Source organism: Chiloscyllium plagiosum, unplaced genomic scaffold (assembly GCF_037043375.1).
Source record: "Chiloscyllium plagiosum isolate Xiang-an unplaced genomic scaffold, Cpla_swu_hap1 HiC_scaffold_48, whole genome shotgun sequence".
Lineage (NCBI taxonomy): Eukaryota > Metazoa > Chordata > Chondrichthyes > Orectolobiformes > Hemiscylliidae > Chiloscyllium > Chiloscyllium plagiosum.
The window spans coordinates 16,687,691-16,703,437 of record NW_028270186.1 but is presented as its reverse complement, the minus strand read 5'-3'; the positions used below and the strand labels follow the sequence as shown (position 1 = coordinate 16,703,437).

At 46.8% G+C, this 15,747-nt stretch overlaps 1 protein-coding gene across 1 annotated transcript in view; it reads left to right on the top strand.

Annotated features, from left to right (window-relative positions):
• LOC122542980 (myoferlin-like) overlaps positions 1–15,747 on the top strand; it is a 169,293-nt gene that overhangs the window by 139,341 nt on the left and 14,205 nt on the right. The window contains exons 42-47 of the mRNA XM_087984303.1: positions 1,752–1,843; positions 4,891–5,061; positions 5,923–6,071; positions 9,308–9,447; positions 14,021–14,109; positions 15,210–15,305. Coding sequence (XP_087840429.1) covers positions 1,752–1,843; positions 4,891–5,061; positions 5,923–6,071; positions 9,308–9,447; positions 14,021–14,109; positions 15,210–15,305 — 737 coding nt within the window. The remainder of the gene's footprint in view (positions 1–1,751; positions 1,844–4,890; positions 5,062–5,922; positions 6,072–9,307; positions 9,448–14,020; positions 14,110–15,209; positions 15,306–15,747) is intronic.

The window sequence follows — 15,747 nt, the reverse complement described above, 5'->3', positions numbered from 1 at the left end:
CCTGGAACGTCGGAGGATGAGGGATGACCTTAGAGAGGTTTATAAAATCTGGAAGGGCACGGATAGGGTAAATAGATGAGGTATTTTCTCTGGGGTGGGGAAACAAGCGAGCAAAGATTTAAGGTGAGAGGGGAAAGATATAAAAGGGAGCTAAGGGACAACTTTTTCACACAGAGGGTGGTGCGTGTATGGAATGAGCTGCCAGAGGAAGTGGTGGAGGCTGGTACAATGACATATATATGAATGGGTATATGAATAGGAAGGGTTTAGAGGGATATGGGCCAAGTGCTGGCAAATGGGATTAGATTAGTTTAGGATATCTGGTCGGCATGGACGAGTTGGACCAAAGGGTCTGTTTCCGTGCTGTACAGCTCTATGACTCTATGTCCAACCCCATCAGGGTAGTCTCAGGGCTCTCTGCTTCTTACTGGAAAGAAGGCCTGAACTGTCCCCATTCACCACCACCCTCCCCCCACCTGACAAAGCCTGTCCTCATTTTGAACAGCTTCTCCTGTAACTCCTCTCATTTACTTCAGTCCAAAAGTGTGGCCCTGGGTACCAGCGTGGAACCCCGTTATGTCTGTCTCTTTGTGGGGTATGTGAAACATTCCTTGTCCCAATCCCACAACTCTCTCTGCAGTACATCAACAGTATCCCTCTCTTGTTCACAACTGGGATAATCTATCACTTTCACTTCCAAACTGCACCCTACTGTCCCCTTCACCTGATCCACCTCTGACTCCTCATTCCTTGACATCTCTGTTTCCATTTCTGGTGATGGGCTGCACATTGATAACCATTACAAACCCTCCATCTCCCACAGTTACTCGGACTGTACAACTCCACACCCTGCATCCTTTAAGGACTCCTTGCCCTTTTCCCAATTTCTTCGACCCTTCACATCTGTTCTGACAATGCTATCCATGCAGGGAAGCCCCCTACCCCCTATCTGCTGCATTTTCCTAGCTACCATCAGTTCTGGAGAAAGGACTTGAAATGTAAACTCTGCTTTCTCTCGACAGGGTGCTGTCACGCTTGCTGAACCTCTCCAGCAATTTCTGTTTCTATTCCTTTCTCCTTCCTGTTTACCTGATCCATGGAGTCCAATATCAAGTCCAGGATTTCCTCCAATCCCTCTCAGTTTTCCAAGGATGGGTCAGGTTACAGTGAGCCCCTGGATCTTGGCACCACCTTGGCTCGGCGAACTTTGATCTCACTGGGACAAAGAGTGTTCCAGAGGGGGAGCGGTTGCAATTTTGCATTCATTACCGATCAAGTGCGGCCATGGATCACTCCTGAGTCAGGTAGGTCTCGGATCCAGGTGAACTTGTCTCCTACTCTGATCCACTCATTGGACTTTGAGTAAAAGAGTGGCCCTTTGCACCTGTTCCATGTTGGGTAACCCTAAGATAGTTTCTTGACCCCGATCCTGTTTCTTGTATCATATCACCAGTTGGGGACTGCACCTTTAGCTGCCAAGGCACGTCAAGCTCTTGATTTCCCTCCGTAAACCTCTTCCCCACTTTCTCTTCCTTTAAGACACTTGACTCAGCTTGTTTCAGTTCAGCGTCAGATTTTGTTTTTCCATGAAGCACCCCTCAGGGCACAAGGCCACAAGAGTTGAATCGAATGGAATACTTGTTTCATATTTGCAGACTGAGGAAGCTCCAGAGAGGGAGAGGGCTCTCAGCAAAGAGTAGCTCATCAAACGTGTTTGCACGCTCACTGACCTCTTGTTCCTCTTTTGCTAGTGTGATCCTTACATTAAAATCTCGCTGGGCAAGGAGACCATCGATGATCGTGAGCATTACATTGCTAATAATCTCAACCCTGTCTTTGGCAAGTAAGTTCTGTTTTACTTTGGAATCATTCTTTCTATTATTGGCTAATTCCTTTCCCAATCTTGTAACAGGTCCTCGTGCACTCTTAGCAGTCTTCACCTATAGCCCAACAATATTATTAAAGTTCAATGAACAGAAGATTGTTCGCTCTGTCATAGATCTATTGGGGTCTGCCATGGCCGTGTGACATTCGGGTGACCAGAGTGCGACTGTTGGAGTGACAAGCGAAAACCAAGTTATCAGTCGGGCAAACGGCTGGTTTTACAATCATCCGAGGCTGATTTGCCTTGCTGATGTGCCACATTTGAAGACTCTCGCTCACTCTGCCCTCCTATCCTCATAATAGCTAAGAGGTCGCATTGCTGAAGTGTTTCCTCTTGCACTCATTCAGTCAAATGCAAAAATGCTCCATTTCATAGGTCGGCAGTATGTTCCCACAACTGGCTGATTGAATCATACAACACGTTTCTTCAGTTGTTTAAGCTAGAGTACAGACCATATGGGTGGCACGGTGGCTCAGTGGTTAGAACTGCTGCCTCACAGGACCCAGGTTCGATTTCCACCTTGGGTGACTCTCTGTGTGGAGTTTGCACATTCTCCCCGTGGGTTTCCTCCAGATGCTGCGGATTTGCTCCCACAGTCCAAAGATGTACAGGTTAGGGTGGATTGACCGTGCTAAATTGTCCCATAGTGCCCAGGGATGTGCAGGCTAGGTGGATTAGCCACGGGAAATGTGGGGTTACAGGCATAGGGTAGAGGAATAGGTTTGGGTGAGATGCTCTTCAGAGGGTCGGTGTGGACTCGATGGGCTGGATGGCCTGCTTCCACGCGAAAGGGATTCTACACTTGTCTGTATTTGTAAAACGCAAAACATCTACTTTGAGAAATGATGTTGTGTTTGGACAGCACTTGCTGAGCAATTCTGAATGCATGAACAGTTGCCCCGAGCAACCAATGTCGGAAACTCACTTGAGCTCCTAATGTGGCTCATTTACACTGGCTAGAATTGACACATGTTCATGCCCCTTCCCTGTAAACAAAAGGAAATGTCAAGCCTTGGACCTTTTCTCAATTAGTCAGATACTTGGGGAACCATTAAGCTCCATAAAACGGTAAGATGGAGAAGCAGAATTAGGCCATTCGGTCCATTGAGTCAGCTCCAACATTTGATCACAGTTGATATGTTTCTCCAGCCCACTCTCCTGACTTCTGCCTGTAACCCTGGGTCCCCTCACCAATCAAGAACCAATCAGTCTCTGTCTTAACTGGACAGAATGACTTGACCTGCACAGGCCTTTGCAGCAATGAGTTCCACAGTTTCACCACTGGCTGAAGAAATGTCATCTTATCCTAGTTCTAAAGGGTCACTTTGAGACTGTACTGAACTAGTGGAAACATCTCCCATGTCCACACTATCTAAGCCTGTCAGTACTCTCTAGGTTTCAATGTGATCCCCCTCCCTCATCCTTCTAAGCTCCACCAAGTATAAACCCAGAGTCTTCACCCGCTTCTCATCTGCCAAGCCTTTCATCCCTTGGATGTAAACCTTGCCTGGACCCCGTCTAAGGCCAGTACATCCTTCCTTTGATGCAGGCACAAAGCTGCTCACATTATTCCAAATGCGGTCTGTCCCAAGCCTGATATTGTCTCAGCAGTACATCCCTGCTCTTGTATTCTAGCCCTCTCAAAATGAATGCTAATGCTGCATTTGTTTTCCTAACCACTAAACGAACCTGGATGTTAACCTTCAGAGAATCCTGAACTAGGACTGTTCAGTCCATTCGAGTTTTAGATTTCCCAAGCCTTTCCCCATTTAGAAAACAGTCTTTGCCTCTGTTCTTCCGACCAAAGTCCATTATCTCACACTTTCCCACATTGTATTCCATCTGTCACTTCTTCACTCACTCTTCTAGGCTGTGCAGGTCCTTCTGCAGCCTCCCACTTCCTCAACACTACCTGTCCCTCCACCAATTTTTGTGGCATCTGCAAACTGAGCCCTTAGTTCCCTCATCCAGATTGTGTCCTAACATGGACCCCTGCAGAACTGTACTAGTCGGCAGCTGCCATCCTGAGAAGGACCCTATTAAACCTACCCTCTGCCTTCTGCCAGTCAGCCAGTCCTGTATCCATGCCTTAACACCTTGGACTCTTACCCTATTGAGCAGCGTCCTGTGCTGCACCTTGTCAGAGGCATTCTGGAAAATCCAATAGATCACATCCACCAGCACTGCTTTGTCTAATTTGCTCATTACCTCCACAAAGAATTCTAACTGATGCCATGGCAACACTTCAGCCAACTAGCCATTGACTATCCAAGTAATCAGCACTTTTTTCTGCTGTCATACAAATTGTTGTAATTGAAATTGGCTGCTCCTGTGTTTTGCCCTGGTGAGTGCAGGATGAAAAGCTTTGGCAACTTGTTTCTCTTTTAAGAAAGATTCCAGTGCTGAGCTCCCCAGTCTCAAGGCAGGGCTGGGGGCAGAGAACAGGGGAGTGGGACAGAGCTAGATTGTTGTACAGAGAGCTGGTGTGAACTCGGTAACATAAGTGAGTCTAATCTAGTTCATCCAGCAGGACCCGATGGCCCAAAGGGCATCTTCCCCGATGTGAAAACTCCATGACCTTCCCTTTGCTATATTCTCCCTAAAGCCGGAGTGTCTTTTCTCTGGGTGGGAGCTTGGTTAGATCTTTGAATGAACAGCTCTCGTGTAAAGGTAGTGGTGCAAACTCTGGGAGTAGCACCTCAATCCTGTTCAAAATCAAACATGGGCTACTCTCCTATTAACAGTGTTACACGCATGTCTGCGAGATCGCGAGTGCTTGGCTGCATTTGTGAACCTGTGCATCCATTTGAGTGTTACCAGGAGAGTCATACTCGAGTGTGATGCCTTGCGTTGTGGAATAACCACTAGACACCAGCTGGTTGTGTGGGGTGGATGCCAGGAGAGAGGCTGTTGGTGTTGGGCTCCAGGGAGTGTCGGGAGCGAGACAGGGAGGACGCCGCTTGAGAGAGCGAAACCCCTTCTGATGTCATGGGTTCTTTCTGCAGAATGTTTCAGCTGTACGCCACCGTCCCGCTGAATAAAGATCTCAAGGTGTCTGTGTACGACTACGATCTAGTCTCCCAGGATGACAAAATCGGAGAGACGGTGATCGACTTGGAAAACCGGTACCTGTCACGGTTTGGAGCGCGTTGTGGCCTGCCCAGGACCTACTGCATGTAAGCTGGTACTTTATATAAAAAAGAAAGGCTTATATTTACTCGGCACTTTTCAGGGCCCAGTAAATGTCTGAAAACTCTCTTCCCAGCCAATGAACCACTGGCAACGTTCATCACTAGCTGTGTCGGAAGTGTGGCACCCAATTTGCTCACAGTGAGCTCTGATAGACAGCAATGTGACACTGTCCGGATAGTTTCTTCCTGTGGTGTTGACTGAGGAATAAAAGCTGTCCCAGGATCGTGGGAACATCTCCCAGCTCTTAAAAAAGGTGCTGTGGAAGCATTTCTGGACAACTGTGTGCTCCACTCAGAAAGGGACATTAGAGGGAGTGCTGCACTGTTGGAGGAGTACAAAGTTAAAAATCACACACCACCAGGTTGGAGTCCAACAGGTTTCATTGGAAGCACTAGCTTTCGGAGTGCTGCTCCTTCACCAGGTGGTTGTGGCAACTACCTGATGAAGGAGCAGTGCTCCAAAAGCTCGTGCTTCCAATTAAACCTGTTGGACTCTAACCGGGTGGTGTGTGATTTTTTTACTTTGTACTCCCCAGTCCAACACCGGCATCTCCAAATCATGTTGGAGGAGTGGTATTGGAGGGCTAGTCCTGAGGGAGGGCAGCACTGTCATTCCGACAGGGCGACGGCCTAGGCAGAGGGGGGGGAAGGAAGGTAAGCAGTCCCCTGGAGGTGGTTCTCGGTGGCTTCATCTCAGTCCCTTGTGAGACATTCGCCAGGCAGCCGAGATGTCTGACGTCACTGTCTGCAGCCTGGGGGAGAGGGAAGGAATGTAAAGTACACGAAAAGGAATCAGGAGAAGGAAAGGGGTTGTACTTGACAGTGCTGTCTTCTTGCCCACCCCAGATCAGGCTCGACACAATGGCGTGATCAGCTGACCCCGATAGAGCTGCTGAAAAACCTGAGCACCATGAAGAACTATGCCCTGCCTGTCATTCGAAACAACGGGCAAAAGATAACCATCGGCGAGAAGGAGTTTTCTCTGGATGACTTTGGTAAGGAGTGTGGGCTGGACGGGGAAACAGCAGGGTATTGTTGTTAGCTGAAGGCTTTTGACACCATGTAACCGCAGAGTTGAGTGGATTCCTGGCTTCCTGGTTTATCTCGACCGACAGGATGTGACATCACAGAGGGAGCTCATTCAGCCCATTGTGCTCTTGCAGTTACCTTGAAAGAGTCGTTTGTTTTGCCTAACAATCTCACTCTTCCCTCTTTGCCCTGTTCCAGTCTGAAAGAGTCTGCTTCCACCGCCTTTCAAGCAGCACATTCCCGCTGCATTTTCAAAAGAAATTCTCCTCCTATCTTCTGTGATTCCTTTCAGTTAACTCCAGTCTGAGTTCTCTCGTTACTTACTCTCCTGTCATGAGAAACCGTTTCTCCTTACTTACTCTCTCATTCGTGGTTCTGATTATTGAATCCCTCCTGCCCTTAATTTCTCTCAGGCGAACAATCCCAATTTCTCTTATCTCCGTGCATTACAGAAAGCCATAAGTCCCAGGTACTGTTAAAGTGAGACACTGCTCACTCGCCAGTCTTCACAAGCCTCCGGAAGTGACGTGCCGACAACTGAAGATCCTGCTCCAAAGTGGCATCCAACAAGTTGGTTAGCTGGACGTGAATTATACCGTAGAAAGCTTCCTATCCAGATGCAATCGCAGCTTGGTACTGCAATAGCTCTGCCCAGGACTGTAAGAAACTACAGAGAGTTGTGAACATAGCCCAGTCCATCACTTTCCATCCACGGATTCCATCTATCCTTCTCGCTGCTTCAGAAAGGCAGCCAACATGATCGAAGACCCCTCCCACCCGTTATACTCTCTTCCGCCCTCTTCTGTCAAACAGAAGATACAAACGCGTAAACACATGTATCATAGAGTTCTCAAATTTCAAATATAATGTTGATCATGCTTTTCGTGCATCTAATTCGCAGTCGTAACTTTGTTTTCCCCGCTCCGTTCGATCATTCTTTGTTTTGTATGATCTGTCTGTACTGCACGCAACACAGAGTTTTTCCACTGTACCAAGGTACAAATCAGGTTATCATGGTAGGGCCTTAGGGAGTGTTGCTGAACAAAAGGAGTGCAGGTTCATAGCTCCTTGAAAGTAGGGTCACAGGTAGATAGGATAGTGAAGAAGGAATTTGATATGCTTGCCTTTATTAGTCAGTGCATTGAGTCTAGAGATTGGGAGCTCATGTTGCAGCTGTACAGGATATTGGTTAGGCCATATTTAGAATACCGTGTTCAGTTCTGGTCTCCCTGCTATCGGAAGGATGTTGTGAAACTTGAGAGGGTTCAGAAAAGATTTACAAGGATGTTGCCAAGGTTGGTGGGTTGAGCAACAGGGAGAGGCTGAATAGGCTGGGGCTATTTTCCCTGGAGCATCAGAGGCTGAGGGGTGACCTTACCAAGGTTTATAAAATCATGAGGGGGCGTGGATAGAGTGAATAGACAAGGAATTTTCCCTGCGGTGGGAGAGTCCAGAACTAGAGGGCATAGGTTTAGGGTGAGAGGGGAAAGATATAAAAGAGACCTAAGGGGCAACTTTTTTACACAGAGGGTGGTGCGTGTATGGAATGAGCTGCCAGAGGAAGTGGTGGAGGCTGGTACAAATACGCATTTAAAAGGCATCTGTATGGGTCTGTGAATAGGCAGGGTTTGGAGGGATATGGGCTGGGTGCTGGCAGGTGGGACTAGATTAGAATATCTGGTCAGCATGGACGGGTTGGATTAAAGGGTCTGTTTGCATATTTTGTGACTCTGTGACTCTATGGGACAATAATAAATGAAATCAAAGAATGTTGGTTCAGCCACAATTGGAGTAGTGCATGCAGTTCTGGTCACCACATTATCGGAGTAATTGCACCAGAGAGGGTGCAAAGGAGATTTACCTGGATGCTGACTGGGCTGGTGGCTCTGGCCATGAGGGAAGTTTGGATAGACTGGGGTATTTTTCCTTTGATCTGCGGTGGTTGAGAGGGGACCTGATCGAGGTGTATAAGGTTCTGAGAGACATAGATGACATTTCTTCCAATAGTAGAAGGAGCAGTAAGGAGGGGCATAGCTTTAAGGTAGGAGATGGTAGGCTTAAGAGGAGGGTTGGAGAGGAATTTTCACCCAGTAGATGTCTGGAACACACTTCATGAAAAGGTGGTTAAGTCAGAAACTCTTGCAATATTGAACCGGTGTTTAAATATCCACCTACATTGCCATAGCCTTCAGGGCTAAGAAGGAAGAGTTGATAAGTGTACTCAGATCTTTGTTGATCGGTGCCAAAGTGATGGGTCAAATTCTTATTTGACTTGGTGTTTCAGGTCAAGTGATCCTTCCTCAGAACTCAGTTAACTTCTCTCCACAGATGCTGCCAGACCTGCTGAGCATTTCCAGACATGTCTATTTTTTTGTCTCTTGATTTACAGCATCAACAGTTCTTTGAGTTTTTGTTTGACTTTTTTCTTAAAAAGGTTTGCTGAGCGACAGATTTCTCCTTGGACAGAGGGGAAAATTGTTCGGGGACAGGATCATTTTCTCTGGGAGTGTGTTTCAAACAGGGATGGTATGTGTCTTCCATTTCACTAAGGGTTGCTGTGCAGCCTCCACATTTTACATGTACGTTGTAGCGGAAAGCCATGTCCAGCGATGGCACAACTGTTGGTGTGCATTGGAAGGGCCCACAGATTGAGATTCAACCTCAACCTGGGGCAGGACACAAACCTGGGAGCGTCTGGCTCAGAGCTAGGGACGCTACCCACTGTGCCACGAGACCACCTCTGCTTCCAGGCAGTGGTCTACCTCAACAGATCCAGGTGGCAAGATTTTCCTTGCTTGCTGGTTTTGGTGGGGGGGGGGGGGGGGGGGGTGGTGGTGGTGGGGGGGGGGGGGGGGGGTGGTTGGGGGGGTGCGGGGGGGTTGGGTTGAGGGGGTGCGGGGGGGATGAAAATAACTGGCACAATCAGCAGTGGTAGGACATCGAGAGCCACTTGGAAATTCACCCTCCTAGGCTTGAGGCTGCCTTCCTAAAGCTCACTGTCTCTTTGCCTGCAACTCGAAACTCCAGCCTGCCTGCCCCTGTACCTCCTCAGTATGACTGGTTGTCAAGTATAGTGCAGCAGATTGGGATGTTTTATGAGAGTGGATACACTGCATACACACAAACTGTTTCAGACGGTATTTTTCCACTGTGTCTCCTTCCTAAATGCCCACCCCTCCTCCTTTTGTCTCTCACCTTGCAGAGCCGAGGAAACTTCCTTACAGCTTCCCTGGTCCCCCAGAAGAACGACTCGCTCTCCACATTCTGCGACTGCAAAATCTGGTGCCAGAACACGTGGAAACCCGGACTTTGTTCAACAGCACTCAACCAGGAATTGAGCAGGTAGGAGCTATCCACTGGGTCTGCAGCAGCCAGCCTTTGGTTCTGAATTGCCCATTCTGTCTGTTATCCTCCCTCAGAAGCCCCAGGTGGCACAGCCTTGGCGAGCCACAATTCCAAGCCCAGGTAACATTAAACTTGTACACACTCTCGATTAGGGAACTCTTGAGTACCATGCACTGTCCTGGTCTCCATTTAACACAAAAACAGGACATAAAGATACTAGGGAAAAATTATAACAATGATAGCAGAGTGAGTTTTAAGAAGATTTGTAGCTCATGTTGAGGTTCTGGATGTAGGTTTGCTCACTGAGCTGGAAGGTTCATTTTTGAGATGTTTCATCACCCTACGAGGTAACATCTTCAGTGGGCCTCTGGGCGAAGCACTGCTAATGATTCCTGCTTTCTGTTTATATGTTTGGGTTTCTCTATCAACAAACACATCGAGTTAGACTCCGTCTACAACCCCCTGAGAAAAAGAACAGGAAATGACTTCACCATGGGAAATGACATCATTTTAGGCAATGACATCACCAACCCAAAGAGTTGTAGGGTGATGAAACACCTGGAAATGAACCTTCCAGCTCAGCGAGCAAACCAACATCCAGATTATAGCAGAGCTGAGAGACTGTAAGAACTGCATAGGCTGTAATTCTTTGTTGGAGAAGAGAGAAGGCTGAGCTGTCACAATCCTAAAAAACGTGGAGATTGTCTTCCAATTCTGAATTACAATTCCAAATCTACTCGAGAATTCAGCAGAACCTTATTGAGAATCATAGAGTCCTACAGCGCGGAGACAGGTCCTTCAGCCTAATCTGGTCCATGCCGACCAAGACACCCGTCCATGCTAACCCCATTTCCCTGCACTTGGCCATATCCTTCTAAACCTTTCCTATCCGTGTATTTGTCCAAATGCCTTTTAAATGTTAATGTAAATAAACCACTTCCGCTGGCAGCTCGTTCCATATGCGTACCACCCTTTGTGTAAAAACGTTGCCCCTGAGTTTCACTTTTATTCTTTCCCCTCTAACCTTAAACCGATGCCCTTTAGTCCTCGATTTTCCAACACTGGGAAAAAGAGTGAGTGCACTCACCCTATCCATGCCTCTCATGCTCTTAGACACCTTTTTAAGATCCACCCCCCCCTCAGTCTCCTATGCTGTAAACAAAAGAGTCCTAGCTGCTCCAACCTCTCCCTATAACTCAGACCCTTGAGTCCAGGGAACATGCTTGTAAATTTCTTCTGCACTCTTAACAGTTTAATAACATCCTTCCTGTAGCACTGCTGCCTCACAGTGCCAGAGACCCGGGTTCAATTCCCGACTCAGGCGACTGTGTGGAGTTTGCACGTTCTCCCCGTGTCTGCGTGGGTTTCCTCCGGGTGCTCCGGTTTCCTCCCACAGTCCAAAGATGTGCAGGTCAGGTGAATTGGCCATGCTAAATTGCCCGTAGTGTTAGGGGAATGCGTGGGTTGCGGGTCGGTGTGGACTTGTTGGGCTGAAGGGCCTGTTTCCACACTGTAAATAATCTAATCTAATCTAACACTGAACACAATCCTCCAAGTGCGGCCTCACCAATATCCTGTATAACTGCAACATAACTTCCCAACTTCTATACACGGTGCCCTGACTGATGAAGGCTAGTGTGCCAAAAGCCTCCTTCACAGCCCTGTCTACCTGTGACTGCACTTTCAAAGAACTATGAACCTGAACTCCAAGAGATTAGTGAGAATGTGGAACTCTCTCTCACACAGTGTAGCTAAGGTAAATAGCAGAGATGCATTGTAAGGGGAGTTGGATGATTACATGAAGGCGAAAGAAACAGAAAACTTGGAGAAGATCTATATGGAGTAGAAATGCCAGCAAGGGCTAGTTTGGTTACGTGTCCTGTCGACTGTTGGAAATTGTAAGTAAAGTCAAAACTGGTTTCTTGGGTTGAATCGGTCTATGTTTGTGCTTATCATCAGGTCGAGTGCTTAGCTTAATTCAATGTACACCATGAATTGTGTCCCCAAAAAGCAATCTTTCACCGTTGCTCATTCCCTTGGATCTTGACCTGTGGCGTGAAACTTTGTGAATCCTCCAGCAGTCAGGGCTGTCCACCGGTTCCTCACATTCACAACTATTGAGCTTGTCACCATTCCTTCCCCTCCACATGGCTGAAGCTGGTGTTAAAGTCAGCCACTGTATTTTCCCCCAGACCAGCACCACCTCTTCTGAAGATGTTGACTCTTCCTGGATGTGCCTGCATGGTTTGTCAAGCACTGCAACACACAACGCAAGAAGAACACAAGTATGGGGAGCAATAGACCATTCGGCCCATTGGATTTGTTGCAGCGTTCAGTACAGCCATGGTGTTTCTGGTATGACCTGAACTGCAGTTTCCTGACTGTGCCTCAGAACCCTGGACTCCTGTCAGTCAAAAATCTGTCTAAGTTAGCCTTGAATATATTCGACACCAGGTTATAGGCCCAGCAGGTTTATTTGGAAATACAAGCTTTCAGAGCGCTGCTCCTTTGTTAGGTAGCAAGCACTCCGAAAGCTTGTACTTCCAAATAAACCTGTAGGACTATAACCTGGTGTTGTGTGATTTTTAACTTCGTCCACTCCATTCCAACACCAATACCTCCACATCTTGAATATATTCAATGACCCAGCCTCCACTGCTCTCCAGGGAAGAGAATTCCACAGACTCATGACCCTCTGAGAGAAAGAAATCCTCCTGATCTTCATAGCCTCTAATTTATAAACTGTGTCCCTTCACTCCAGACTCTCCCACAGAGGGAAACCTCCTCTGAGCAAACACCCTGTTAGATCCCCCTCAGAATCTTATCTTTCAATAAGATCACCACCCATTCTTCAAAGCTCCAGTGAACATCCGCTGAAACCACTTGACCTTTCCTCATAAGCTAATGTTCGGGAGTGGGGGTGGAGGGTACCAGATGAATTAGATGGTCACCCTAATCTCGTATTATCTTCACAGCCTGAGTGTGGCAGTTCTCCATGTGAGATCCCAGACTCTTTATCTGTGCACGTGTGTGTTGACTGTGCAACACAGCTATCTGCAGCTCAGCTCAGTTGTTCGCCGCGACACGCCATTGTCCAGACGGTGTCTTAATATATGTTAGTTGCAAGAGGGATACCAACAGTTGACAGAGAGATGTTGATAGGTTACGTGATGGGCCAAAAGTTAGCAAATGGAGTACAGTGTGGGAAAATGTGAAGTTGATCATTTCAGAAGGGAGAACAAAAGAACAGGGTATTATTTAAATGGACAAAGACTGCAGAAAGCTGTAAGGCAAAGGGATTTGTGAGGACTTGTGCACGAAACACAGAAAGCTGGCACACAGGTACAGCAGGTAATCAGGAAGGGCTGTTGGAAAGTTGGCCCTTAATTGAAGAAGGTTGGAGTATGAGAATAGGGAAATCTTATTGCAACCGGGCAAGGTGCTGGTGAGACCACATCCGGAGCACTGTGAGCAGGTTTGGTCCTCTCGTTTAAAGGAGGATATTATTTCATTGGAGGCAGTTCAGAGAAGGTTCACTGAGATGATCCCTGATATGAGGGATTGTTCTCATGAGCCAAGGCTAAACAGTTTGGGACTCTACTGATTTAAATTCAAAGCAGTGTTCAGGGACAAATGCTGAGAGGATGTTTCCCCTCACAGGAGAGTCTCGGACCGGAGGGCACACTGTCCGAATAAAGGGGCACCAACTGAAGACTGTGATGAGGTGAAATTTCTTCTGTCAGAGGGTTGGGAGTCTTTGCCACAGAAAACTGTGGAGACAGAGCCCTTGTTTATATTTAAGGCTAAGATTGATAGATTTTTGATCGGTATGGGAATCAAGGGTGATGGGGAATATCGGATCAGTTGTGATCCTGCTGAATGGTGGGACAGGCTCAAGGGGCTGAATGGAATGGCCGACCCTCCCACCGTTTCCTTTGATTTATGGCCTATCATGTAAATGAGGAAAGTACAAATTTCAGTGCCGTTGTGATGTCAGATCCTGAAGAGGTACATCCTAGCACTGAGGGAATCTTATGAAGTGGCGTGTCCCTTTGACTGTGAGCAGAGTACCGTCCAGACCCAACTGGCATGTGCTTTTAAACCACAGAATGTAATGTATAACTTTAGAATGATTCTGTAAATTGACATCAGTTTGTTGAACAATCGGGGGAATGCTAAGAATTACATTGTCATTTGAAGATTATCAGTTCAGCTTGCAAGTATTTACACTCATTAGAAGCTATGTATATTCACTGTCATTTTGGAAGGGAGAAGGAAAGAACATAATATTATTTAAATGGGGTAAAGGAACAAGACCAGGAATTGGAATTAAACAAAAGACTGGGGGATAGTAGAGCCTTGGTGCATTCTCTGTGCCAAAGCCTTGAGCTATTGGAGTCAACTTGTGAAGCAGTAATTGACTGTTTTCTTGTATAGTGCACACTGTTGCTCCCTTTTAAAATGGAGCATTCTTGCATCTGGCCTGATGATTGCGAGACGAAAAGACAATCGCTACACGTCTCTCTTTCTTTTAAAACATTGGTTATACTAACATTTGTTCTTTGCACAGGGGAAACTGCAAATGTGGATCGACATCTTTCCAAAGAAGTTGGGTCTCCCTGGTCCACCTTTTAACATCACCCCTCGGGGTCCTGTCCGGTGAGTGAACTTAATTGCTGGTAATAATGACTGAGAGAGTTTGCATGTGACTGCTAATGCTGGCCATCTACACACTGGAGGTCAAAAGTCTGTACATCCATGGCTTTAATTTTCTGATGTTTTCTTATCACCTCTTGGATCAGCACTCTGCTCAGAGTCAGGAGGTTATAGGTTTAAGGTTTAAGAATGTGAGCATCACAATTGGACGAACATTCTGGTGCAGGATGCCACTTGGTCAACGGTGTCATCTTTTTGGACGAGATATTAACTGAGGCCCCCATGCCCACTCAAGTGGCTGTAAAACAAATCTCACTATTTGTAGGAACTGGAGAGCCATCCCCAGTGCATATCCTTTATCGATAATCACAAGCAAACCTGATCATCCAGTCTTCCTCATTGAATTGCCTGCAGTGTCATAATGATTCATTGGTTGTCTAATATCATGGGACATCTGCACCATGAAAGGCAAGGCTTTTAATTGTTTCATCAATTTTCACCCTTTCAGCCATGAAGGCGCACATCTTGGGACAAGGTTCATCCCAAGCATTGCCGAAGTCAAGGGTCAATGATTTACAGTGTAGAAATTCTCTTTCTGCTTTCGCTGATGAGGGTCATAATTATACCTCTGACTCCAGCGGTTCAAAATGGCAGCATACCATCACAGTCTCCAGTGTAATGAGGGAAGGACAATAAGTGCTGGCCCAGCCAGTGGTCTCCTCATTCTACGATCGAGTTAAACACGAGACAGCTCCACTGTACAGCTCCTGGAGAGCAGAGTTGCTGCAATGAGGCCAATGGGAGACTTGATCACTGAAAATCCTGTACTTGACTAACCCTATCTGGTGGCCATTGGCTAGCTTGATTGTCTGGACAGCTGGTTTGGAATGCAGGGCTCTGGTTCAATTCCCACACCATGAACGTTCCTTCCTGCCTTCTCAAATTTCACCCTCACCCAAGGTGTGGTGACCCTTAACCTTTCTGTAATGAGGGTGGGCCCTATAGCAACTTTTGTTTAACCTGCCTGGTAAAGGGGCAAGGCTTGAGTCAGGGACTGTTTACAGCTCTGCCTTGATTTCTGAATTTTGTTCTGGATTCTTCAGGTATGTTCTGCGCTGTATAGTCTGGAACACGAGCGACGTAGTTCTGCAGGAAACCAATATAATGGGCGAAAGGATGAGTGATATATATATTAAAGGGTAAGTAAATTATAGATCCTTGTGTAATTCCCTCGCCAGTCGTACAGAACTTGAGTATTCCTGAAGTAAAAGAGGCATGTTATCAACGCTTTTCATCCTGCACTTTTCAGGACTAATGCAAGAATGCCAAATTTCCAAAGGAGCACGAGGAAGGGTGCTTTCCCACCAATCAACATTCCTTTTCTCATACAGGAAATTGTGGTTCTCTTTGAGATTTGCTGTTCTTGCAGTGGTGTCCTGATGAATGCAAAATGGTAAAGCCTTGGCAGCACATCTCTTTTTATCGGCAATTATATCAGCTGGACTTGACAGTTCAGCGCAATATTGAGAAGGCAAAACACTGTGAATATTCATTGAATCAGAGATTAAACTGCTGAGCAGAGAGCTCTCCTGGCTGATGTTTCTCCCTACAGCACTGCAAGGAACAGGCTCATTGACCATT